General features: G+C 40.2%; 1 protein-coding gene across 6 annotated transcripts in view; it reads right to left on the bottom strand.

Moving 5' to 3' along the window:
• Nucleotides 1–27,434, bottom strand: part of LRCH1 (leucine rich repeats and calponin homology domain containing 1) — a 204,032-nt gene that overhangs the window by 20,349 nt on the left and 156,249 nt on the right. For 4 of the 6 annotated variants that reach the window (XM_015121052.3, XM_077974336.1, XM_077974335.1 and 1 more), the window contains 4 exons: nucleotides 21,641–21,694; nucleotides 20,882–20,954; nucleotides 9,959–10,068; nucleotides 384–521 (listed from right to left, as the gene is read on the bottom strand). In XM_015121052.3, the coding sequence (XP_014976538.1) occupies nucleotides 384–521; nucleotides 9,959–10,068; nucleotides 20,882–20,954; nucleotides 21,641–21,694 (375 nt within the window). Of the gene's footprint in view, nucleotides 1–383; nucleotides 522–9,958; nucleotides 10,069–17,811; nucleotides 17,917–20,881; nucleotides 20,955–21,640; nucleotides 21,695–27,434 lie in introns of all 6 variants that reach the window. The other 2 variants (XM_015121050.3, XM_015121049.3) reach the window with 1 other exon arrangement.

Raw genomic sequence — 27,434 nt, 5'->3', positions numbered from 1 at the left:
CAGAGGCAGAATCCCGTCTTTACAAAAAAATACAACTCCTGAGCGCAAGTGATCCACCTACCTTGGCCTCCCAAAGTGCTGGGTTTACAGGCGTGAGCCACCATGCCCACCCAGTAAGTTATTTAAAGTGATTTGCTTGATATTGAAATAAAATTATGTTTCTGTCATTTATATATTTATTTTAAAATAGTCTCTCATTTTACAGTGAAAATGTTGCTTCATTCAGAGCCACTCATTCATTCCTTTTCTGCCTTATAATGGTTTGGGGCCCAACGGAAAAGATTTGAGCAAGGTCCTACTGACACCATTGACATCCTAAACCAACAACAGTGACCCCTAAAAGTCTGTTTTATGTCAGTTAGTTTCCCTTTGGTGTTACTTACAACCGCTGGTGACGGGACATGGATGCTTGCAACCGACCGTGGGCGGATGTGGTTGACCAGATGGCAGAGGACAACACCATCCATGAGTGCTGCCCCCAGGTCTTCATGTAGACTGACCTTCAATCTCATCTCAATGCTCTGTTGGGGAAATCAGAAGGAAGTCAGTTGCTATGAACACTGAGGTAACTGTGGGTAAAATACATTTATGGGTATTTATGAACTGAGGCACTAATTTCATTATGGGAAATTAGGATAACAATGCCTAGAAAACAATGACATTATTTAACTGTTTGATACTGTTTCTAAACAGTATCAAAATCCCTCTTTATAAAAACAAATTTAGGTGAGTGTAAAATTTTTACTAAACAAAATGAATGGAATAATGGAATCACTTTTTGAGCGTGATAAATAAAACCAAATCTGACTGGTTCAGGCAGTCTGCATGGGGCAGAAGAGGGATTAAGAAATGTTTTTCTCTGGTCAGCCACTGCGCCCGGCCAGAGAAAAACATTTCTTAATCCCTCTTCTGCCCCATGCAGGGATCACAGGCCCAGTGGCCAAAGTGCCTGTAATCCCAGCACTTTGGGAGGGCAGATTACCTGAGGTCAGGAGTTCAAGGCCAGCCTGGCCAGCATGGTGAAACCCTGTCTCTACTAAAAATACAAAAATTAGCCAGGCATGGTGGCAGGTGCCTGTAATCACAGCTACTTGGGAGGCTGAGGCAGGAGAATCACTTGAACCCAGGAGGCGGAGGTTGCAGTGAGATGAGATCACGCCACTGCACTCCAGCCTGGACAACAGAAAAAAAAAAAAAAAAAAAAAAAAGAAATGCTTTTCTCTTGGGCAAGGCATGGTAGCTCACGCCTGTAACTCCAACACTTTGAGAGGCCGAGGTGGGCAGATCCCTGAGCTCAGGAGTTTGAGAGAGACCAGCCTGGGCAGCATGGTGAGACCCTGTCTCTACCAAAAATAGAAAAAATTAGCTGGGTGGGGTTATGTGCACCTGTGGTCCCAGCTACTTGGGGGACTGAGGTGGGAGGATGTCTTGAGTCCAGGAGGTGGAGGCTGCAGTGAGCCAAGATTGTGCCTTGGCACTCCAACCTGGTTGACAGAGTGAGATCCCGTCTCAAAAAAAAAAAAAAAAAAAAAAAAAAAAAAAAAAAAAAAAAAAGAAAGAAATGCTTTTCTTTTCTCTTAGACTATTTTTAATTGATAAATCAATTTTTGTTCTTCTTTTAAAAAATTTAACTTTTGGTTTTTGAGATAATTCTAGATTCATATGCAATTGTAAGAACTAATACAGAGAGGTTCCATGTACCCTTTGCCCAATTTCCTTCAATGGTAACAACTTTCAAAATAACCAGAATATTGACATTGACAAAGTCAAGATGCACAAACATTCCCACCAGCACAAGGATCCCTCGTGTTGCCCTTTTATTGACACATCCTCTCAGCTACTCGGGAGGCTGAGGCAGGAGAATCGCTTGAACCCAGGAGGCAGAGGTTGGCAGTAAGCCAAGATTGCACCACTGCACTCCAGCCTGGATGATAAAGCAAGACTGTCTCAAAAAAAGAAAAAAAATTATAGACACATCCCCTTCCTTACCACCCCGAAGTTCCTCTTCTACCTTGCTCCTATTCTCCTTTCCTTCTGGGTCTAGGCCTCCCATGACATGAATGCTGGATCATTTATTACACTTCCACAGGTCCCGAGGCTCTCCGTCTACTGATTTTTCAATCTGTTTTCTCTCTGTTGTTCAGATTAGATGATTTCTATTGTTCTCTCTTCTAGTTTCATTCCAGTTCTTTCCTTTATCATCTCCATTCTGCTGTGGAACCCATCCACTGGGCTTTTTATTTTCAATAATGTATTTTTTAGCTCTCAATTTCCATTTGGTTTTTCTTTATGTCTTCTATTTCTTTGCGGAGATTTTCTAGTTCTCTGCTGGGGTATTCTTTTCCTTTCCTTTGACCATGTGCATCGTTGTTCATTGAAGCATTTTCATCATGGCTGGTTTAAAAATATCTGTCAAATAATTCTAACATCTCTGCTGTGTTAGTGATGTCATCTGTAGATTGTCTTTTTTTCTTACAGTTTGAGATCTTCCTCGTCCTTGGAATGATGAGGGATTTGCAATGGAAACCTGGATATTTTTGTATTATGAGACTCTGGATCCTATTTAAATATTTTAGTTGGCTTTTTTTTTTTTTTTTTTTTGACACTGCTCTAGCAGGGGAAGGTGGCTGTCACCACCTTGTTACTGCCAGGTGAATGCAGGCATCTGGGTTTCCCACTGGGTATCAACTGGCCAGGGAGTAGGGGAAGGGGAAGGTGCCTCCTTACTGCTGAGTGGATATGGGAATCCTGGATTCCCATGTGGTCTCCACTGAAACTCTGGGAGCAGATGAGCTTCCTTACTGACCAGTGGGGATGAAATTTCTGGCTCCTGGCTTGGTCTTCTCTGACACCACTCCAGCAAGGGGAGAAGTCTCACTTGACTCAGCCCTTGCTGGTGTGGGTGATGGGGGGACCACAGTATTTCCTGTGGTGTTCAGCTGCAGTAGCGCATTTATGGTCTAAAACTTTTCTGTTTTGCTGGGCTGTCCCTTTCCTGGTTATTTGGTTAGAGAAAGTCAGCTTTCATTGTTGTTTTTCTAAAGTCTGTGCCCATTACTGTTTCTGGGTTCTCAGCGACTTCAGCTCCAAGTCTGGATACATGAGGCAAAAAGAAAGTCCCCTGGAGCTCACCACTATGGCGTCCCTCAAGTCTCAAGGACCCTAATCAGTCTGTCTTCTCTTTACCTTCCAGAATGTTCTTACGTTTGTTTCATTTATGTCTAGGGGTTTTAGGTGTACTTAGTGGGAAAAATAGGGAAAAGTATGCCTACTCCATCCTCTTCGAAGCAGAAGTAGACAAATCAATTTTCAAAACTTAACTAGGGCTTTTGCAACAAAAACTCCTTTTTTTTAAAATTATACTTTAAGTTGTAGGGTACATGTGCACAACCTGCAGGTTTGTTACATATGTATACATGTGCCATGTTGGTGTGCTGTACCCATGAACTTGTCATTTACATTAGGTATATCTCCTAATGTTATCCCTACCCACTCCCCCCACCCCATGACAGGCCCCAGTGTGTGATGTTCGCCTTCCTGTGTCTAAGTGTTCTCATTGTTCTGGATAACAGCCTATGAAACGATGACTTGATTTGGTGATTTTAATAAATGAAAACTTGAAAACAGTGCATGTAATAGTGTTATATCAATTTCTTTCAGAAGTGTCCTGTGTGTGGACAATTTTTTTAGGTACTCTTTCAGGCTCTAATTTTATATCACTAAATTAAGCCATAAACGATCACTATGACCCATGCTTAAGATAAAATTGTAAGATATCACTCCCTATGGGGCATATCTCAGCTTCTGATCTTATTTGCATAGATTTTATAAAGTTCACCTTCCCAGTTTACATTACATCCAGACGGTCCTGGCAAATGACAGAGGTTTGACTTTCCCTTTGTGTTTGCTGAATCACCACAGTGGCTTAAAGAGGTGGCAAGAGTCATTTTTGTTTTCTTTTTAAAATTACTTCCTCCTGACTCTTTGCTAAACCATATAAAAAGTATCATCTGCTCTAACAAAGAGGCTGACCTATCCTAATTTAATTTAATCTGAATTTTGTTTCTAGGGCTCACTGCTCATTTGTAGAACTCATCGCTCTCTGAAACTGTGTATTTGTTTCCGTCTTATTTACTATCTCTCCCCAATAGATTATAAGCTTTAGAACAGCAGCGACCTTTTTGTTCTGTCCTACATCCATTACCTAGAATACAGCCTGGTAGAGAGTGACAGTCAACACATACTTGCTAACGAAAGAAGATTTAACATCGAATCTATCTCCTCCAAGAATCTCTCTTTCTTTTTTGAAAAAATTTATTTTAGATTAAGCGGGTACATGTGCAGGTTTGTTACATGGGTGTATTGTGTGATATTGAGGTTTAGGCTTCTAATAATCCTGTCACCTAAGCAGTGAACATAGTACCCAATAGGTAGTTTTTCAACCCTCACCCCCTGTCTCTCCCCTTTTGGAATTCCCAGAGTTTGTTGTTTCCATCTTTGTGTCCGTGGATATCCAGTGTTTAACTCCCCCTTATAAATGAGAACGTGGTATTTGGTTTTCCGTTTCTGTATTAATTTGCTTAGAATAGTGGCCTCCAGTTGCATCCATGTTGCTGCAAAGGACATGATTTCGTTCTTTTTTATGGCTGTGTAGTATTGCATGGTATATATGTACCACATTTTCTTTATCCAGTCCACTGCTGATGGGAGCCTGGGTTGATTCCAAGTCTTTGTTTCTGTGAATAGTGCTGTGATGGACATATGAGTGCAGGTGTCTTTTTGGTAGAACAATTTATTTTTCTCTGGGTATATATCCAGTCATGGGATTGCAGCATTGAATGGTTGTTCTACTATTAGTCAAGAAGCTTTCTTAGACTCTTTTAGTTCATAGTTAAGACACTTCTTTTTGAACATTAAAAACTCATGCAGCAATTCATAATGTGCTGTCTTTAATAGCTAATACCAATGTTTTCTTCCTTGGTGATTGACTCCTATACTGTTATTTAACCTTCCATATATTTAGGTATGATCTTCCTAACCTGACAAAAAGACCATGCAGGTAGACAAATACCTACAGAGTGCCCACTGGGAACTAAGAAATACGACAAGGAATAAGACAGCCATGGTCTCTGCCATCTCCAAGTTTAAGCTTCAGTGACACCCAGCACAAGACTTCCTCTTTGGTAGAAACTCAAAAGATTTGACTATTAGATAACTGAGTTAAAATCTCTGGTCGGTTTGGGGTACAAAGTGAGGATAACTACAAACATTTTTAAATTAATGTAATATTGCCGGGCATAGTGGCATGTGCCTATAATTTATGCCAAGCTACTTGGGAGGCTGAGGCCAGAGGATCACTTCAGCCCAAAAGTTCAAGGCTGCAGTGAGCTATGATCATACCATTGCACTCTAGTCTGGGCAACAGAGAGAGGCCCCGTCTCTTAAAAATTAAAAATTGGGCTGGGTGCGGTGGCTTATGCCTGTAATCCCAACACTTTTCTACTAAAAATACAAAAAATTAGCTGAGTGTGATGGTGCACACCTGTAATCTCAATTACTCAGGAGGCTGAGGTGGGAGGATCACTTGAGCCAAGAAATCACAGGTTGCAGTGAGCCGAGATCATGTGACTGCACTCCAGCCTGGGTGACAGAGTGAGACTTTGTCTCAAAAAAATACACAAATAAAAAAAAATTTAAATGAAAAATAATTTAATATTATTAAGTAAATAAATGATAGGGCATTAATTGATTATGATTTTAATTATAATTAAATTATATTAATGATATGCCTGAATTGAAATAGTGCCAGCATTTATATGTATGTATTATTTTTTATTTACTACTATCTCATATATTCCTCACAAAACTCCACTAAGGTTAATTAGAACCATGTTTTTTTTCTCTAAGAGACAAGGTCTCACTGTTGTCACCCAGGCTGAACTGAAGTGGTACAATCATAAATCACTGCAGCCTCCCATTTCTGGGCTCAACGGATCCTCTCATCTCAGCCTCCCGAGTAGCTGGGATTACAGGCATACGCCACCAAGCCCAGCTAATTTTTGTATTTTTAGTAGAGATGGGGTTCACCATGTTGCCCATACTGGTCTTGAACTCCTGGACTTAAGTGATTAGCCTGCCTCCACCTCCCAAAGTTCTGTGATTACAGGCATGAGACAATGTGCCTACCCAAACCATTTTTTTAGTACATAAAGAAACAGACTTGTGACTTCTTCGGCCCCTCCTACTTGTGGACCGGAGAACCTCACCCGAGAGCGCCAGCACGACTTCCCTGGCCCCATATCTGAGGACCGGAGAACCTCGCCCGAGAGTGTGTGCATATTTGCAATAAAAGGCTGCCACTTTCTTATGTACTTTGGCCTCATGTTTAATTATTTAGCTCTCCTAAATTAAATTAAACAAAACAGTTGGTGCCGAAACACGACCCGGGAGGAGACCCTTCCTCAACATCCCCTAGGGGTCTAACGAACCTCCTCCCCAGCGAACCAGCTCCAAACCCAACCAGCCACCAACACCGAACAAGTGTTCCAGCTTTCCACTGGTGCCGCTCTGAGAATTTCTTCTTCGGTGAGTACGCCCCTTTGTTAACCATCTCCGTCCATTTCTGTGTCCTTGGCCTAGAGTCGTACATACGCCCATGGACGTAGCCACCCTGTGGCGCAGTGAGGTCTTCAACCCGGAGACGTCCTTCTTGAAGTTCCTCAATTCTCCATTAGTGGCTCCAGGAGCCCCCGGTCTCCAGCAGCGGCAAAGGACACTTTGCCACTGCGTGAGGTCGGTTTCCATTTCTGGTGGTTAAACAATGGGAACCTCACAATCAAAAATCCCTAGGAACACCCCCTTAGGGTGTCTCCTCCAAAACTTGGAAGCCTTCGGCTAATTTTCCTCTCCACTGTGGCATGGCCGCAGTATAAATTAGACAACCAATCTCAATGGCCACCAGACGGCACACTTGACTATAACATTCTATTAGATCTCTCTAATTTCTGCCAAAGGCTTGGAAAGTGGTCAGAGATTATCTATGTCCAAGGCTTTTGGGACTTGCACTCTTGCCCAGACCTGTGCGCCCAGTGTTCAATGGCCCAGGTCTTGTTAGCTAAAACCCAGCCCTCGGCCCCCACACCACAAGCGGAGGAAGATTCTACTTCCATCTCAGACGGGGCCGACGGTGGGGCACCTCCCTCCCGACCTCCCAACCCCCCTCCCTATGCTCCTCCTACCGCCCCTCCCTCAGCCACTCCTCTTACCTCTCCCATTTCCGCCCACACACTCTCCAAGACCGCGGTAGCGGCCCCTACTAGTCAGCCCTCTACCAGTCAGCCTGCCCCAACCCCCTCTACCAGTCAGCCTGCCCCAACCCCCTCTACCAGTCAGCCTGCCCCAAACCCCCTCTACCGGTCAGCCTGCCCCAACCCCCCCTACCGGTCAGCCTGTCTCAACCTACCCAAATGGTCAGTCTGTTCCAACCTCCCCTGCTAGTTTGTTGGCCCCCCTCCAAGAAGTTGCTGGAGCTGAGGGCGTGGTTAGAGTCCACGTCCCCTTTTCCCTGGCTGACCTTTCCAAAATTGAAGAACGACTCGGCGACTTCTCAGCCAACCCCACCCAATATTCCAAAGAGTTTTGATACCTAGGCCAGGCATATGACCTTACCTGGCATGACTTACATGTCATTCTTACTTCCACTCTTAACCCAGAGGACAGAGAGCGCATTCTTGCAGCCGCCAGGCAGCATGCAGACCAGTTACACTTAACTGACCCGGCCAGCCCAGTAGGCGAACAAGCTGTCCCATCTACAGATCCTGAATGGGACTACCAACCTCAACAACCCGGGCATCGCAGAAGAGACCTTATGATACAATGCCTCTTAGCTGGCATGCAGGCAGCCTCTAACAAAATAGTAAATTTTAATAAGTTACAGGAGGTTATTCAACACTCAAGAGGAAAATCCTGCCTCCTCCTTTTAAAATCGCCTTACAGAGGCACTTGTCCAATTTACCTGACTGGATCCTACCCCTCCGGCAGGAGCTACTGTCCTTGCCAGTTATTTTATTTCCCAGTCGGCCCCTGACATCCGAAAAAAAAAAATTAAGAAAGGTAGAGGATGGACCTCAAACCCCCATTCAGGACTTAGTCAAGCTAGCTTTCAAAGTTTTTAACTCTAGAGAGGAAACAGCTGAGGCTCTTCAACAAGCCAGAGTAGAACAGAAGGCCGCCCTTCAGGCACAAGCTTTAGTGGCTGCCCTCCAACCCGCGTTGCCCACTTTGCCGGCAGGGAAAACCAAAGATAAGTCTCTTAAGGGCTCCTGCTATAAATGCGGAGACCCAGGACACTAGGCAAACCAGTGTCCCCAGGCCAAGCCGGCCACTCCGTCTGGCCCATGTTTTAAGTGTGGCACAACTGGGCATTGGGAAAAAAGGTGTCTAAATCCTCACCTGCCTACCATGCTGTGCCCAACCTGCCAACAGGAAGGACACTGGAAGTCTGATTGCCCCGCCAGCAGGGCAAGCATTGCGCCTCAACGTGGTGCCTCTCCTCAAGGGTCGGAAGGCTCCTTCCAGCTCCTACACCTGGACGACAACTGACGGTGCCCACACTTGGAGACCCCGGTCACCCTTGCCGAGCCTAGGGTAACTCTACAGGTAGTGGGTAAGCCAATTTCTTTTCTCGTCAATACGGAGGCTACCTATTCTGTTTTACAATTACATTCTGTTTTGCCAACCTATGGAAGTCCTAGCCAGCCATCCACTATATCTCAGTAGTTGGGGTAGACGGTAAACCGTCTAACCCTCGCCAGACCCCAATGTTAAGTTACTGCCCAGACTATGCATGCTTTGCCCACTCTTTCCTCATCATGCCCTCTTGTCCCACCCCCCTCTTAGGATGAAACATCTTAACCTAACTCAAAACATCTATTCCCCTTCCCTTTCTCCAGGCGACCAGGTTCTACTCAAGGATCAACACCCTCCTCAAATTTTCCCGCTTCCTCACCATTCTTCATCTTAACTGACTTTTCCCTCATAAACCCCATAGACACCCTCCTTCCCGACCCATCCCCCAACCAGTAGGTTTCCCAACTTTTTACTCTCATAGAAGACCTAGCTTGGCAGGGTGCCCTTTGTGATTTCCTAATTCCCATACTAATCCTCTGCCTTACCTTATGTTTTGCTCCCATTTTAATAAAATTTCTCCGAGCCAACGTCCAAGAGATCACCGAGTCACCTTCAACCAAATGCTCCTGCATCCCTACACCCAACTGCCAACCTCAGACCCTAACTACGCCCCTTAACAGCAGGAAGCAGCCAGACAGACCACGGCACCCTAAATTCTTATACTCAATAAGAGGTTGGACTGTTTGGGTGAGGAAGAAAGGACAAGATGGAGGAAGGTGAACAAGAAGGCACAATCCATGTTGCTTCCGGGTTCTTCCTCACCAACTTTCCCGTGCGCGGGAAAATGCAGCCCGCGCCCGGGAAGATGCAGATCAACCGAGCATGCGCCAGGTGACATCAATCCGAAGAGATCGAAACTTACCAGGCCACGCCTATGGAGACGCCCCTATCACACCCTTATCCTGCCCACTGCCCTCCCCCTTCCAGTACCAATGCATAAAAGTCTGCCGCCGGCAGGACCCGGCATGACTTCTTCGGCCCCTCCTACTTGTGGACCGGAGAACTTCACCTGAGAGTGCCGGTGCGACTTCCCTGGCCCCATACCTGAGGACCGGAGAACCTCGCCCGAGAGTGTGTGCATATTTGCAATAAAAGGCTGCCGCTTTCAGCATGGTTAAGCGGCTTGCCCAACATCCAGCAGTCAGTAAATGACCTGGCTAGATTTGAAATTAGGACTGCTTGCAATGTTTCAAAGTCTATTTCTTAAAAATATAGAATGTTGCTTAAATTCTGAAAATTCTCCTTTAGTTACATAACATTTCTTGGGTACCTCACGAAGTTGTTCCACCAGCTCTTTCTCTTCTCTCATCTGCTCCATTTTCCTCCGGATTGTAAACTGTGGGTCTATAGATTCCAAATTTCTCTGAGGTCTTAGAAACACTATAATAGAAAGGGAAAAATGCCTTCATGTAGTGCCTTGTCACATAGGGCTATTCATATTAAAATCAAACAGTATTTTAATTTATCCAAAATAATTCATTTACCACTTAAACAAAGAAATTCCAAATCCACAAGAAAAGCCTGGCTCAAGTATTTTAAAAGAGGCATCTTAAATTATAGTAGGTTGAGTGGATTAACAAGCTGTATTTTTTGGTGATAATAAACTGAACCCAGGGCAAGATCTGGGTCATTGGGACTGTTCCAAGTCACTGGTCTGACAGATCTCCTACTTCACTCATCTTCCCACTGTTTTCATTCTAAGTTTTTATTTACACTCAATCCTTTCATTAAATTCAGATAATTTATTTCAAATAAGGCTCTAGAATTGTTGTATGTATTTTAAAAAGCACAAGTTAATGTTTTTGTTGGCATCAAGTTTTTCATAAGCCTGAGTTAAGAACTAAGTGATGATTACATATTTGAGGGTGCGGTGGAAAAATTCTGCCTTCTAGACTGTCACTGACAGACGATCAAAAAAGTCAGCTCTTTGGAGACAAGCAAGGACTCCTTTTAGGAAGCCTGTCAAGATTAGAAGTAGCTGAAGAGCTCATTGTTGGCTTCAGGTTCTTGAAGTTACGACCTCCAAGAACAGTAACAGCGATGCTCCCTCTGAAATGAGCTGAGCAAACACATGCCCTTCCCTCTGAAGGAAAATATCTTGTAGAGACCAATCAAGAAGGTAAATCATGTTCTATGTATTGGAGAATGACTACAGCAAGAGTTTTAATTAATTTTTTAATGATACAAAGCCCAGGGCAGATTTAAACTTGAATTTTTTTCTTCCTAGAGATTTTTATCCTCGCACATAAGACGGAAGAAAGAGCTGTTCAGAGCCTTGGTTCCCCCATCCCATTGACTTTCAGATTGAGGTAGGGAGGGAAAGTCTCTCAGAAAATTCTGGGCAGAGAACTCCAATGTTAGAAATCCACACCACATCGAAGGCTGCATGGCGTACTGCAATTGCAGAAGTTTCAATCATGATCATTTAAACGATGCTGAATAAGAAAGAACGTGTAATTTTTATTCTACCTTGACATACATTTCCTATGGACCACTTTAGACACTATTTCAATATTTCAGATTCCTAGAAATTAAATATGATTTACAAATGGAATACTTTGGATACAAAGACTTGAGTCCACTCGGTGTAACCAAAAGTCCTGTGCTCGCCTAACTATATTTTAATTTCCATTTGTGCCTTTGAACATGCATTCTCCTTCTCACATCTCAGTATTTTCTTTCTAAATTAGTTCTAAGATACTTGAATTCGCATTCTGATGCTCTATGGAAGATGAGAAAGTTGACATATCTTAAATCGTCGACTTAGAGTTAATGGAGAAAGAGGATGATTTAAGGTACACAAGGCCTGTCGCCTTCTGGAATCTCAGAGAGGAGTCAGCTTGTGGCCTGGGGCCTCTGCTGGAAGCCACTGAGGGAAGTCACAGGCAAAGGACACCACAGGCAGTCACAGGAGGACTGTCACCAAGTCCCACAAAACCCAAACCTCACAGGATGTAGAATCAATTGTCTACAAAGTAAAGCCAAGGTCAGTAAAAGGACAGAGTGACCAGGCAGGGAAAGATGACAAGTTCACAGAGAAAAGGGAACTGAGGAAAACTCTGACAAATTAGGACGCATGGAAGAACCTGGAGAATGCATCACATTTTACACCATTTCAAGCAAAACCAAAACAGAAATATACAAAAATGTAAAATCTAGAACTAATTTGCACCACCAAATTTACCAAAAAAAGGTCAAGAAATGCAGATAGAGTTGGATAATACATACATATGCCAGCAAGGGGCGCCTCAACACCGTTTGAACAAATCAAATGTTTTCTTTGGAGCTGTTATTTTCCTTTGCCTTTTTTCTGGGGGGTAATCTTATCTAATAATATTTTCAATATGTTTTTATTGGCAGATTTCAATCTGAATATGAAACTATCAGGAAGTGAAATGAACCATGAGCTTTTGTTCAACACCACATTGCCTTATTAGAGCCCTATGTGAGATACCAGGATAACGAGATGGTGTCTGGGTTTTACTTTCCTGGCATCATTTTTAAATTTTGCATTCCTTTGTAACTTAAAAATGTAACATGCATGCGTGGGCATTTGTTCTATGAATGTTAAGCAATCTAAAGTGTTTTAAAAACCAATTGAACTGTATTTTTTTAAAATGAACACTTCAAATATACACAAAATTATCAGAAATAATGACTGTATCACTACTAGTTTTCTAAATGTATTCATTACTATGACATATAAGAGAGCTTAAGGCAATCTCTTTAGGCTCATAATAAATCTACCAAGTACAAAAGTGCTTGCTTATTTTGCTGGGTTTGTTACAACAGAATAGCTTTACTGGAACCATTAAAGTACCTCTGATTAAATTACCTACAGTTTTTTCTTTTCTTTCAAGTCCTATTTAAATAATAAATCCAGTGACCAGTCTGGGTCCAGGCTTCAGGAAATTGATCTACAAAAGAATTATTCTGCTTTTCCTTAATTTCATATCACTAAATTTCAAGAGCTCCCTTACTTAATCCAGAGGAATAAAAGTTTAATTTGAGGCCATGAGAGAAATATTAAGAAGCAGCCCCCACTGTGATAAATATTTTCAAGTCAAATGCTCCTGTGACTGCTGAAGTGTAAATAAGAAAAAAGATGGGTGAGAGAGCAGAGTGAGTGTGTGTTATGAGTGTGTTTAAAGAGATGAAGAGGTGGTGATTGGTTTTTGGGGATGGGGGGGTGGGTGAAGGGACACAGTCTCACTCTGTTGCCCAGGCTGGAGGGCAGTGGTACGATCTCAGCTTACTGCAACCTCAACCACCTGGTTCACGTGATTCTCCCATCTCAGTCTCCTGAGTAGCTGGGACCACAGGCCTATACCACCATGCCTGGCTAAGTTTTGTATTTTTAGTAGAGGTGGGGTTTTGCCATGTTGCCCAGGCTGGTCTGGAACTCCTGGACTCAAGTGACCTACCTGCCTCAGACTCCCAAAGTGCTGGGATTACAGGTGTGAGCCATGGCACCTGGCCAAGGTAGGCAATTTAAGATGAAGGAAAAAAATAACTTCTGCTTAAATTAAGCCTATAGTTTAATTTACTGTATGCTGTATAAACATTTATTTTTATTTTGTTTTGAGATGGAGTCTCACTCTGTTGCCTCGGCTGGAGTACAGTGGCATGATCTCAGCTCGCTGCAAACTCCGCCTCACAGGTTCAAGCGATTCTCCTGCCTCAGCCCCCTAAATAGCTGGGATTACAGGTGCCCGCTACCATGCCTGGCTAAATTTTGTATTTTTAGTAGAGACAGGGTTTCATCATGTTGACCAGGCTGGTCTTGAACTCCTGACCTCAAGTGACCCACCTGCCTCAGCCTCCCAAAGTCCTGGGAATTCAGGCATGAGCCACTGCATCCAGCATAAATAACACTTAAAGGACAGAAAAGATTTGCACATATATGTAATTTATTTAGCAGAAGAGATTAAGCATGGAATCTGCAGGGTATAATGAAATGCTTATGTAGAATATCAAATTCATCCTCACAGATATAGGTCAAATTCCACTGATCTTTCCATTATTTTCTGCCTTTTCCTTCACTCTTTTCCCCATCCTCATCTCTGAGCTGGGAGTAATCTCTATCTTCTGTGAGCATATAAAATTCTTATATCTTTGTCTCTCCCATGGCACTCACCACTTTCTGTCTTACAATACAGTGATATTTCGCTCCATTATGGATCTGTAAACGTTTATGTCTGTTTCCAACTTGTACCCTCTACTCCTGCCCCACAAAGCAGTGAGTGGGGCAGAATGAGTTTGTTGAATGAGTGAATGAAACAAGTGTGTCAAACACTCCCTCATTTAAAGCTCAGTCTATTTGGAGAACGTCCTTGCAAAGATTATTCTATCCTGATAATCAGTCACCCGAGTTTTTCCTCTTATGAATAATCTCCTAAACTTAGTTTCCAGGTCTGAATGCATTAGACTCTGAAATAAATGTTACATGAAAGCAGAGAGATTTTGGCTATCTCTTTCAGAGCTGCATCCATAGTGATGAGCATCGTGCGTAGCACATAATAGGCACTCAGCAGATATTTAAGGATGTGTACAAGAAACCATTTACGTACTTGTTGTGAGAACATCTTTGAGTTAAGCAAACAAAGAAAGCCCTGTGCTCTAAAAATTACCCAAATGCACTTTCTCATTTAATTATTGCATGAAATGCACTCTTCATATAAAAACATTTATACCTAAATTTAACTCAATGAGAGGAGATTCCTTCTCTGTGGAAACATGAAGTTTTAAAATTTAGCTCTCAACTTCTCCTTGGAAGTTAAGAACCTGAACTGGACATGATGTTTAAGATAGACAAACTCAAAGGCAGCAATATCTTGGCTTTGAAAAAATATCACGAGCTTTAGATCCAGGCTACTGTGAATCAGAACTCTCACTAGCTGATTCATTCATTCCCTTCTGGTGCCTAAAATTGAACTGGACACATTGTGTGTCCTCAAAATGCTCACATTTCTTCTCTATGGTCTTAGACAATTTACTTAACCCAGTGACTTTCAACCTTACTTGAACACTACATAACATCACATAAAAACAAGTAAAACAAATGACCAGTGCTTAGACTCAATGCTACACCAAATAAATGAGCATTTCTGACTATGGCATGGCCTAAGTGGTTATAGTTTTACAAAATGCCCAGGTGATTCTAACATAAAACCAGAGTTGAGAGCCACTAAAATGCCTCTTATATCCTCAGTTTCTTCATTTTTCTAATGGGAAAAATAATACCTCTAGTGTAAGATTACTGTAAAAAATTAAGGAAAATATCTGCAAAGTGGTACAAGACACATGGTTACTTCAGAGACTAATGTAAACTGGTCCATTCATCCATTCTCTGGTGATAACTTAAAGATTAATTTTCAATAAGTATAAAGTAGCACCTACAAATTCACTGCAAATGAAAGAGCAAAAATTACCCCGAAGAAGATAGAAATGGTTTTTAACTTCAAAGTGAAGTGAAGAGGAAAGATTCAGTAAGAGGACACAAGAGGAGGGGAAAAGCAGAAGTTAAACCATCAGGTTAAAAACAGAGGTTAAAGCTGTCCCATCCAGCTCCAGGGTGGGCCCGGACAACCCCACAGACAAACTTCCACATCCTCCTCCATCCACCTCATGCGGCAGAACTTTGAGGACTTTGAGAACTCAAACTCCCAAGGACCTTCTACCCAGGTTGCCAATTTTAAAAAATCTGTTTGAAGGATAAGTTTTAGAGAAATGGGGACTTTAAAATGAGATAGAATGGGAATAAAATATTTGAAAGAATTTAAATAAAAGGATAAGTTTATATAAAGCAAGACAGTGAACAAGGTAATAAAAGGACAACTTTACCAAAAATAATAACTAAAAAGTATAAATAAAAGTCAAGTTAGATTACGTTAGGTTGAGCTGGTAATAAGATGATGTTTATTTATAAAGGTTATTTACAAAGATAGCAGCCAATATTGAATAATGGAGAAAATATGAGGAAACAAAACTGATGTAATCAGCTTTGAAATGCCAAGAGAGGCCCCTGAGTAGGATCTTCTGCTTAAGAGGAACCAGTAAGAACAACATAAAAAATAGTCTGTGTTCCTTTCCCAACATTAGCTCACAGACTTGTGAACATACAGTGCAGCTTCTTTAACTAAAAAAAAAAAAAAAAGAAAAACCCATTAGAAAATGTATTCCAATCACAGGTCAAAGTTAAGAACAAAGAGAATGAAGATAAACATAAAAGTCAGATCTGGGAAGCTAAACGAATATTTGTAAAGACTATTGCTGTACAGAAAATTTTCTGTTGCCCAGGGCATAATAGAGACAAATTGCAAATAGGAAAAAATGACAATCTTCAAACATCTGACATGATCGACTGAACCATGAGTATTGAAAACGATGGCTTTATTATTATTGTGGCACAGCATAACAGCTGCATGTGAATTCCTGGAATTCTTACTCATAGAAAAAATAATTTAGTAACTATTGCAAGGTTATTTTATTTTTAGAAAGATTTCCACAATGATTACTTTCTATGGAAATTTAAGGATTTTTAATCAAATGAAGGCAGCCTGAATGTAGATGCAGCAGAGATGATTCCAGAGTTAGGAACCCTGGTGTGGCTTCACCTCCACCTCAACCCCACAGTGTGATCCAGGCGGCTCACCTCACCTTTCTGGTTTTAGCCTGTTCATCTATAAAGATAGTAATTCTACTGCTACATAAGAAGTCTAATTGTTTCCCAGCTTTAAAAAAAAAAAAAAAAGTCCTTTGGTTTCAGATATCATTCCTAAGGAAATACCAAACCACACATAAATCTTTCATTTCAGGCTTTATTTCCTTTAAACAACATTAGGCCCATAAATAGCTATACTTTCTGAAAAACAAGAATGCCTCCCCTCCATTAAAAAAAAACCTTAAGAAAGAAAAAGTTTATCAAGAAAGTTTCCATTTAGCCCTCTTCAACTTCCAAAATTTAAAACTCGATGGTATAAGCAGAGCCATTTGTTTCATAACTCTTGTTTTTTAATCCTATTTATTTTCAGTTTAAACATTTAGAAATCTATGAAATATTAAATTCCTTTTATAACTACTCTGCCAAAGTGTACATTGTCCTTCTCCATAAGGAAATTGTAGAAGCATTTTTGGTTGAATTTTAACCAGAAATCACAGCAAGTGTCTTAAATATATATATTTCTAGGTATTACATATAACATACTTAGATGAAAAGAGAAATATTATCAGAAAACGTATCTTCCCATTATGTCTGCATTGTGGCTATACCCTGTACTCTTCCCTATAAACCACATTCTCTGTTTCATTTAAATTGACTGCAATCACTGTGTATTCTGAAGTAAAATGTTTAAAATTTGAAGATTTAAAAAACTAGAACGAAATTAGACTAGAATGGAGATGAAGACATACGTGGCGTGTAGATCAAAATAATTATATTTTATTGTAATCTCTTAGGCCACATAAGATTTAAAATTAAAAGATATCCACATGAATACTAGCTGAGTATCCTCGATTTTTTTATTTACACATTTGATTCTCAGGCCAAGTTACTATCCTTGAATGTCAAAAAGATGAATTTATACTCAAGAAGGTATCAAAAGTCAAAACATGCCAATAATTTGGAAAAAAGAAGGCAAACGATTTCACTTTTAGAAATTTCTCCACATTAACATTATTTTCAATGCAATACTCTAGGATCAGCCATGCTACATTTTAATTACCTTAGGTTACACGGTAAGCATGAATAATAAAATATCAAACTCTAAAACCATTTAGTTCAGATGCAGGAACAAGCAAAGATAAATCCAAATGTGCAAACCCCAAATCTTTGTAAACGAGCAAACAAACCAAAAAACCCAAGCAGAAAAGGGTAGAGAAGAAAGTATTATAATGCCTTCCCCAAATCCAGAATAGTCAAGTTAATTAAACTAGAGTTTGACAAACCGCTAGAGAACAATCCACATGCACTTTTCTGGACTTTACTTTCCAGGCTTAGACATTATTTCTCGTACCAAGCATGCAGGTGAATATACTCTATCTTCAGCTGCACAGAGATGAATGTTCAGTATACGCATTGGCTTATTAATGAGAACATTGGAGAATAGGTACAAAGCCACCTACCATTGTCACTGTCTCCTTCAGATGGAACACTGTAGCTAGAGCTGTCCCATGTCTGTGCCTGTGTAAGTGTGTTGAAGGAGATAGGAGGAAGAATGAGGGCTGGGTCTGCAGGGGAGCCAGAGAGCCAGTCCGCGTACAGTTGCACAAGGACCAGGAAAAACCAAAGGGGCAGCAGCATTTCACAAATGGCATAGGGTTTGCATGGAAATGAAGAGTGGATTTCATTTATATGGGGTTTAATTTCAAATGCACAATATAGGAGAAGAATGAAAGATGGTGCATGGAATAAAAAGAATGATAAAAACTGAGTGTTAGTACCCATCAATCATACACTTTGCATGCAGTTCATATTGTTAATCTTAACAGTTCTGCAAGCCCACAGACTTAGAGTACTAATGAATCAGGTCAGAGGAAAGAAAGAGTACCCAAAGGTTAGGTAGATAAAAAGGCAAAAGACCTGCCAGATACCTTTCTCAAAGACTTTCTAAAAAACTAACAAAATGCGATTCACACACAAAAATATTGGTGACATAGAATAAAACTTAATATGTGTAAATATATCTATTATTTATAAATAAAACTATTATAGAATCATCATTTACCATTAGTGATTTTTTTTTCTCCAAAGCAATGTCAAATTTCTTTTTAAAGACATCTGTAGGTCTATTGGCATGCTTTATAGATAGCTGAATCTAGCTAATTCTTTTCTCAATCCTGGACATACCTCTCAATACTGTTTTCAATATTGCTCAGTTAAAAAACAAAAGACAAAAAATGTTGGAGACTAGTACAGTCTATTTAACAACAAATCCAATTAACCAACAGAGATCAATCAATTTCAAGAACTTCTGAGTTGGTCACTTATGAAATGATAGCAACTCTTACTTTTGCACTAAATATCCATATGGCAATTTCATATTTAGGAAATATCTATATTATTTTTTATTCAGTCATAAGGCAGGGTCAGTAAAATAAGTGGATATAGTTCTAGACATAAATATTTGGGTATGTGCAGTTGTCTTCGTTTGGGAGGAGGACCCAGAAAGAAATGAAAGAAACTGTCAGCCTACTCTAAGTTCTTATTTCAACTTGCTAATTTAAGCAGTCCGTTTTTATTTATAACACAGAAATCACATAAATCCACACACTTTCAAAATAAAAATTAACTGGCTTTAAGCATTCTAAAGCTACTCAATTAAAAATGGTTTCTATCTTTTAAAACTATATGCTTTCCAGTTAAGATTACTGTATATATTACTTTCCAGAAAATGTGAAAAATACATTTAAGCATATATACTATAATATGTTAAAATTGTTAATCAAATGAAAAAAATCTCCATACATAATGCAACTTTTATAAAGTTCCAACATGTCACTTGATGATCCTGAAGATAAATAGCATTATTTACAGCAACCAAACTCCACAGAGCTTTCAACAACAAGAACAATTTCCACATTGGTTAGTCAGCATTATAGAAAGGCTGGAAGCTTGGAGAGGAAATTAACTTCGTTTTCTCCTATTCAAAATAAAAGCTCCATTTATTTTTCACTGCTACAAAGAATGTGAAATGGTTTAACAGCCCCAGTACAACGTAAACCCTAACTGTAATAAGTTCAGTTTGGACTCTATAAAAAGAATAAAAAAGTCACCAAAATAATTCTACAATTGCAACTTACACATTCAACAGAATATTATTCTTTGAAGATCCATTCAACTTTGATTCGCTCAATTATACCATACTTTTAAATTGTGTAAAACTGACTGTGAGGATTAGGAGACAGTCTGCAGCTCAACATGAAGTCCTCAGTGTGTAAAGTAAGTCTCCTGGCGGGTCGTCACTGAAGGCACAGATGCGGTGTGCCTGGACTCACCCCCATTCCTCCCAGGACACACCTGAGACCATGGAAATGAAAACCCAGCCAAGGGCCTCAGCCCAGAACTGATCACATTTGCTTAGTTCCAAACATGAGAAGACCAGCCATTTGAGTTTTATTTCATGTAAAATTTGGCTCTCCATAAAACACTCACTAACCCTTGTCACACTCAAGCACTTTCTCAAATGGCTTTTTTCCAACGGCCCATTCAAACTGCCAGGAAACCATTACACCTGGCCAATTGTCACCCATCAATCAACCTGCCCCAAGAATGAAAAACATTTCCTTTATTAAAGTATCATCTTTATTTTTCCTATGGGTGCCTTTTTGCAAAATATACACATGTATGACCTCTACTGTTGTCAAAATGCATTGCTGGAGAATTCAAGAACATCTGAGTTCCCTACCAGCTCTTAAAAGTGTCTGAATTCTTTATTAGCACTTGCTTAAAAGCATGAGTAATAAGTGTAGACTAAATACCAAAGAGTCAAAAATATTAAAACAAAGAAAGACCTAAAAGAAGGAAGATTAGCAACAGAACTTCAAATAAATGGAGAAATCAGAAGAATCAAATTTTTCTATACAGAGTGCTTCCTTTTCAAAAGCAACCATTATTTTGTACATTGCTATAATTTACTTTTGTGAATAAACTCATAACAAATTAAAATAAAATTGGTAATATAAGCAGAATGCTTTCTCAAAAGACTTTTTAAAAAGTAATTCCTGACCACTCACGCAAGCCTTGAAATGACCACTCTGTTATGTGAGTAAACACACAGAACCTACCAGACTCAGAAAGCAAATGAGGATGTCTCAGAAAGGAGTCACTTTTCCAGAGGCAGGCTGCCCCTTAACTCAGCCGAGCACCAGGAACCACTGGGGCCAAAGGGCAGCTATTTTATCTTCCTTAGGTAAAAAAAAATCAATAGAGTATTTCGTCCCCACTTACATGCTCCCACCTTTTTCTTCTTTGCTCTGATTCAAACGAAGACAGGTTATCCACTACTGATAACACAGACTTAGCTGATTCACTGAAAACAAAGCTACAAACTCTGGCCTCCCCTAGCTGTAGATGCCAGGATTTCAGCTCAGCAGAACTGACAAGGATGTGCACATTGATAATGCATACACTTAAAAGGCTCAAGAGAAAGCAATGAGTTATTTAGTGTAAGAATGGGCTGAGGTTTTCATTTACCTGATCGAGGCTTCAGGCCAAATGGAGCTGTGCTGTTTGTGGTAGGAGAGACTGCAGGGGAGTTCTCTCTAATCTGTGGTGTTGGAAGGAAAGGAAATTAGGAAAAAAATAAAAGAACAAAAGAAGAAAACAGAAGAAGAACTACGTATGGTTTTCTATGTTCAAGGATTGTAACAAAACTACTCCCTTTTCACATTTGCTGCTGTGTGATGAAGTCCTGGCTAAAAAAAAATCACCTTGTAAAGATGTTAAGTGGCATAATCAAGAGAATGTTGTTTTAGAGTGACCCACTCAGTTTGTTTTGCCCATTTTAAGAACATTTTACAATTATGTGACACTGGCAATCCTCTTGCACAGGTGTGTGCATGGGTGCATGCACACACACACACATATATCCACTTATATCCAAAAGAGGGCACATCTGATGAGGAAACAGATAATACTGAACTCAGTAATACTGAATCACACACTGAATCATTTATGGAGAACAAGACATTCTAAATGTTGCCTTTTTAAGTGATCTTCATTCTGTTTTCTTGTAAAGATGTTCCCACATTCGGTTTTTAAAAACATATCTCATAAAAATAAATATTTAATTATGAATAGGACCAGATAAAGCTATGATAGCCAATGAGAGTTAGACAGATTTCCCCAAAGACTCAATTAATCCCAAGTCTTAGATTATATATTTCTGTAAAAGATATTCCAATCCAGCCATCAAGAAACACCTCACCTTCCATGAATCTTCAAGAAACTTACCTCATTTGGAGAATACTGGCTCCCATTACTCTGTAATGTTAGATCACTTTGCACCTTAAAAAAGAAGAAAAAAGCATGGTATGTTCCATTAGACTGTGAGACTGTTGAGGCAAGAACTGCATCTTTCTTACTGCCATCATGTCCCCAGTCCATGGGTACACAATGTATATCTGTTGAATTAGTTAGTGTGTTCAGTAGCTAGGTAGACCATACTCATATGTTCTGAAAACATGCAGCTGTATTCATAGAAAAATACATCTAAAGTATTATACAAACTAAGATAAAGAATTTCCCAGAGCAAGGAGTTCACTCCAAAATATCTGTGGATGTCAGCTTACCTTGCTAGGTGAACAAGCTGCCTGCTGGTTCCCATCCTCATTTTAATTATGGTTTTTAGAAATGGCTCAAGGTAGTACTTCCTAAATATGCAGAATCACATTGGGAGCATTCAATAAATACACGTCTGGACCCCAAATTAACTGGGCAAATCTCATGTTGTCAGTTCAACATCAGATTACTTTGGCAACTACTGGTTAAGAGAAAAAATTACAAATTTTTTTTCTGTCATAAAATGTGCAGGACTTATAACTGGTCATGGAGAAAAGTCAAGATGACATCCTGATTTCCAGCAGGAATGACTGGGTAGATGGTAGCATCACTGAATACCACGGAGAACACAGGAGCAGTTTAAGAAGAAGTTGATAGTTATCAGTTTAGCTATGTAGAGAAAGAGAAATTTGTGGGGCATGGAGATAAAATCTGACTGCTGGGGTACAGGGGGGAACTTGAGGCATGAGCTACAGGTTTCAAAGTCATTATTATATATGGGGTGCCTGAGTCCACAAGGTGACCAGATGGTCCAGAGAGATAGTGTAGAAGTTGAGGAACAGTGGCTGAGAGCAAAATCTTGTAAAACCAGCATGAAAGGGACACATAGAAACAAGTGGCCCACAAGGGACGCACTCTAGTTTCTTACCCAGATCTGCCTTCTTTATAAGGTAGTCAAGAACCCCCTGATCCTCCCTGATAAAAAATTGGGTGTTAGCTTATATAAACACCTTCATATATGCCACCAAATTATTGTACATTTAAGATGCCTGTTCCTATTCATTGTTGAGGAGTGCTATTTACAAACCTTCCCACCTTTGACACAAATCCAAGAGGAAACCATATTTTTAGAATAAAATGTCACTAATGTCCCTATTCAATTAAATGGCTTTGTTAGAGTTGCTAACAAGTAACTTCAGGTTTGATTCTTTCTATAAGCAATTTCTTTCCTCTAGTTTGCCCTATCATCTCCCAGACCCTTCCCCGTTTGATATTATTTATGTAAGAGCCATACAATTTGCAATTCTTCCTGCATGGATGACAGTGACACCCACACTTGATGTGGACAGTCACGTAAAGTATGTTTAAAGTCAGATCACGTGATGTGCCACCAATTACAAACCGCTTCACAATCCTGGCCTCCCCTTTCCGTGTGGCTCACAGAGAGCTGATTCCCCATAGCCACGTTGTCTTGCTCAACATAGCTCCTGGCTACAGGGCCAAACCCCAAAATGCCCAAAGTCTAAGTTTACTTTCCTCTCCTTAAACTCTACCCCTTCCCCAGTGTCCCTGAGCACCTAAAACAAGCTCAGGACTGCAGACCATCTTATTTCTTCTGTAAATTTTTCAACATCTAAATCCTCTTACTCCCACAATTAAAAAAAATTAATTAAAGCGAGGGCAACTTCAGAGCCTTCATCTTCCAGTCCTTTACACAAAAACAAGGCTGAATCTAGCACAGGCACTCAACAAATACTGGCGGATCAATATAGGGCTATGCTGAAAGATGTTACTTTCTGCTTGAATGAGACAGAAGAATATAAAAATAACCAAATCATAAGTAAAGATCATATTTTAGCTCTACATAATCCTTATCACTGGCCCTGTGAATTCACTACTCTCTTTTCTTTTCCTTGTGACTTCCTTTTTCCATCGGAGCCAGCTATTCCCCCTCCGTTTTTAAAATCATAGAGATGTGTCTGCCAAGGACAAATAATTGCCCTACAGAAGGAAAACAAGGAGTGAGAATTCCTTATGCCAAATACTCCTCCTTCAACCAAAAAAGAAAAAAAATAAATAAACCTTATGTTAAAATAACACAAAACATTGTAAGTTGGAGATAGAATAAAAGTATCTTTTTTTTTTTTTTTTTTTTTGAGGTTTTCTGTCTTCAAGGGACTCCCGAAATCATGGACACAGGTATATACGTGTTTTTAAAACTATGAGAGTGAAAGTTCAAAGACATTTTAAGTAGCATGCTAAAATGAAGGTGCTAAGGAAGGTTGGACCTGGTACATTCTCTGAGTACAGAGGAGTAATACAATCTGCCCAATTAGAGCAGAAAATTCACTCTGGAGACAAGGGTGCAGTAGCTGGCTGGGAGGCCCTCACAGCACTGAGCACAGAGCCTGTGCAGAGCTGTAGCTCGACACCTATGGGCTTAATGGCCTTGGCTGATGGAACAAACAGACTCATCACTGGAGGGAAAGCTGGGTTGGCCCAACTGACCGAATGATTGATATATGACTTGGAAGTCAAGTTTCCTACTTGAGGAGGATATTAGGCTTTTCCACATAATATAATGGTAGCAAGCATGGTTAAACTTCAGGAAAAACCCATGAAGCTTTATGAGCATGTGGAAAAGTGTCAGATGATTTTCAAGTTAGACAAGCACAAGGAAATGAATTTAGAGGAACATAATATACACCTTACCTAAACAATGGAGTGTTTGCAGCTATCAGTTAAGACCCAGAGATCTGTACATCAAATAAGCAGTACACTGAAATTTTGCTTACCAAAGCCTAATCCTTATCATTTAATTTCCTATCTCTTTCTCTTTCTTCTTCCCTCCCTTCCAGAAATCCTCACTAACTACTCACTGTGTACCAGGTACAGCTGGGTCCCACTTCGAGTGAGAATGCTAAGTGTTTGTGCTATGCAATGAGAAAGACAAACAACAGGAGAAATAAAGAGGAGATCAGTAAGTAGAAATCCATTCTGAAAATCTAGAACTGACTGCAAAGATACAGTTCACCTTTGCTGATGGGAAAATGGGAGGAAACTCTACATAAAACAGTCTTGGGCTGATATTAAGGAAATGTGACATTTAAACATTCCTTCCCAAAACACCAAAATGTTTAATATCAGTAGCAATTTCTAATAACCATTGGAATTGTGTAGTTAGTAAATCAGTGCATGTATTGCTATTAGATTAAAAGATGGGATGAGGCTAGGTGCGGTGGCTCATGCCTGTAATCCCAGCACTTTGGGAGGCCGAGGTGGGTGGATCACCTGAGGTCAGGAGTTTGAGACCAGCCTGGCCAACATGGCGAAACTCTGTCTCTACTAAAAGTACCAAAATTAGCCGGGCATGGTAGCAGGTGCCAGTAATCCCAGCTACTCAGGAGGCTGAGGCAGGAGAATTGCTTGAACCCGGTAGGTGGAGGTTGCAGTGAGCTGAGATTGTGCCACTGCATTCAACCTGGGCGACAAGAACGAGACTCTGTCTCAAAAAAAAAAAAAAATAAATAAAATAAAATAATTACAATAAATTTAAAAGAAGATGGGATGAAAACTAGACCTAGACAAAACTATGAACTGGGCTCAGTCTATATTTAGTATATACCCATCCCTTATTCCTTCCATACCCATTCACATTATTGGAAGCATTGCTCATGCACACATAAGTATCATGGCTGCTCTTCTTCTGCCAAGATCTGCTCTGAAGAAAACATTTGATGCAGTCAGGCACCTCTAAGGTTTGTAAGCATGACAAGACTTAGTGTTGCCACTAGTCCACAGCATGAAGAGGCAATATACTGCAGTAGGAAAGCAGGGCCAAGCCTTTTACATGTAAGTGACCTGGCCAGTCACTTGATCTTGAGCTTCAAATCCTGCATCGTCACTCAGGTATGATAACTCCCACTTTTCACTTATACCTTATCTAGAATCTAAACTCGTAAGTGTAGGAGCTCTGTGTCTTTAATGTTACTTTCTCAGTGTCCAGAGTGGTGCTTGAGACATGGGAGGCAATCGACGAATATTTGTTGAAGAAATGAAATAACGGTAACTTATGTAATATACAAAGCACATGGTCTGGCATGTAGGAATACTTCCTTTTTTAAAAAAAAATCAGGAATTATACATTTTAGAAGACAAAATTATTGCAATGACCATCCAATTGTGTATTAAAAATGTAGGGGATATATCTTTATTCTACAAGTTTTGTGTCTTTCTTGTGCTCCTGAAATCACGTAAACAGGTGGCCATCTGCTATTTTACTAGACTCAAAAGTGGGTCTACAGCTGGATGCTAAGATGGTCTTGAACTATCTCATCACAGACTGCTTGTTAGCTGCAATGAAAAAATAAAACCGCAATTACACGGTGGAGAAATGGAGTCATATCTTGATGGGGTGATCAAATTAACATCACCAAAGAGGGACAGATGGACATAGTGTGGCACCAAATTACAGGCTCACACCTGTAATACCAGCACTTTGAGAGGCTGAGGAGGAAGGATCGCTTGAAACCAGCAGTTTGAGACTAACCTGGGCAACAAATCGAGATCTTATCTCTACAAAAAAAATAAAATTAAATTTTAAAAAATTATTTCCAGATAAGAAGCTAAAAAAGAAGTTAAGTCTGCACAGAACCAAAATCAACCTCAAAGGAAGAACCTGATGAAATGGGTTCGGGGAGACTGCAAATAAAAGACTTCCAATGTCCCACTATCAGGTAATTCAATTATGCCTCCACCCAGGGAAGAGGTGGTACAGTAATTCTGTTTAAAGACCACACCAATAACAAAAATAGAGAAGCAAGCTAATAGCTAACATTTAGATATTCTATATTATGTGACATTTTCTGAATCAAAATTCCTAATTCGATCTTTATAATAGGTATTATGATCCCAGTTACAGTAATGAATGTTGAGAGAGGCTAATTAAGTTCCCCACAGTTAGCCAGTCTTTGAGATGGGACTGACACCTAATATAATTCCAAGTCACTGCACTTAACAATGAAACCACACTCTCTAGCAACATGGCTTTTCCTTTTATAGTGACACTTCCTTTTTCCTTATTTCTTTAACACAGAGACAAAGTTAAGTCTGTGAAACCGCTTTACTATAGTACATGTGCAAATACCTCAGTGGGGCATCAACTGTTGGTACACAATCTTGGTACCTAAATTAGCCATCCTAAATCCATTCAGGAAATGGGTTGTAACCTATGTTTCACTCCCAGATCACCAGCTCAAACTTCTCTCTCTCTGACTGGGGTAACATTCTCGCTTTGTGACATTCTAAGCTCATCTCTAGTTTTATGTCAAAACTGCTTTCGTTACAGCCACCCACATTTCACTCCATGTAACTCTACCGAACCCATCCTTAACCTGTCTTCAAATATCCCCACCAGTTTCTCTTTATGATATTCTTTTAATCCTCCTCGACATTCTCAAGTCATTTATTCTTGTCTTTCAGGTGTTTTCTAGCTAATTTCCATCTAGCCAATTCCCAGATTTTTTCTTGGCTCTAAAATCTACATTGAACGGTCCTCTTCCAGGTTCCGACACACAGGCAGATTCCCTATGTATTTTAGTTGCCGTCGCTTGACTCAGCAAGATGATCTGAGGTAAAAAAATCTACAGAATCCAATAGAAATAGCCAACTCTCATCTTTAACAGAGGGTGAGGTAGAGTAGAAAAGCAGAACTAAAGAGGCAAACGTACAAACAAGTTGAAAAATG

Source organism: Macaca mulatta, chromosome 17 (assembly GCF_049350105.2).
Source record: "Macaca mulatta isolate MMU2019108-1 chromosome 17, T2T-MMU8v2.0, whole genome shotgun sequence".
NCBI lineage: Eukaryota > Metazoa > Chordata > Mammalia > Primates > Cercopithecidae > Macaca > Macaca mulatta.
This window is presented reverse-complemented; position numbering and strand designations above follow the sequence as displayed.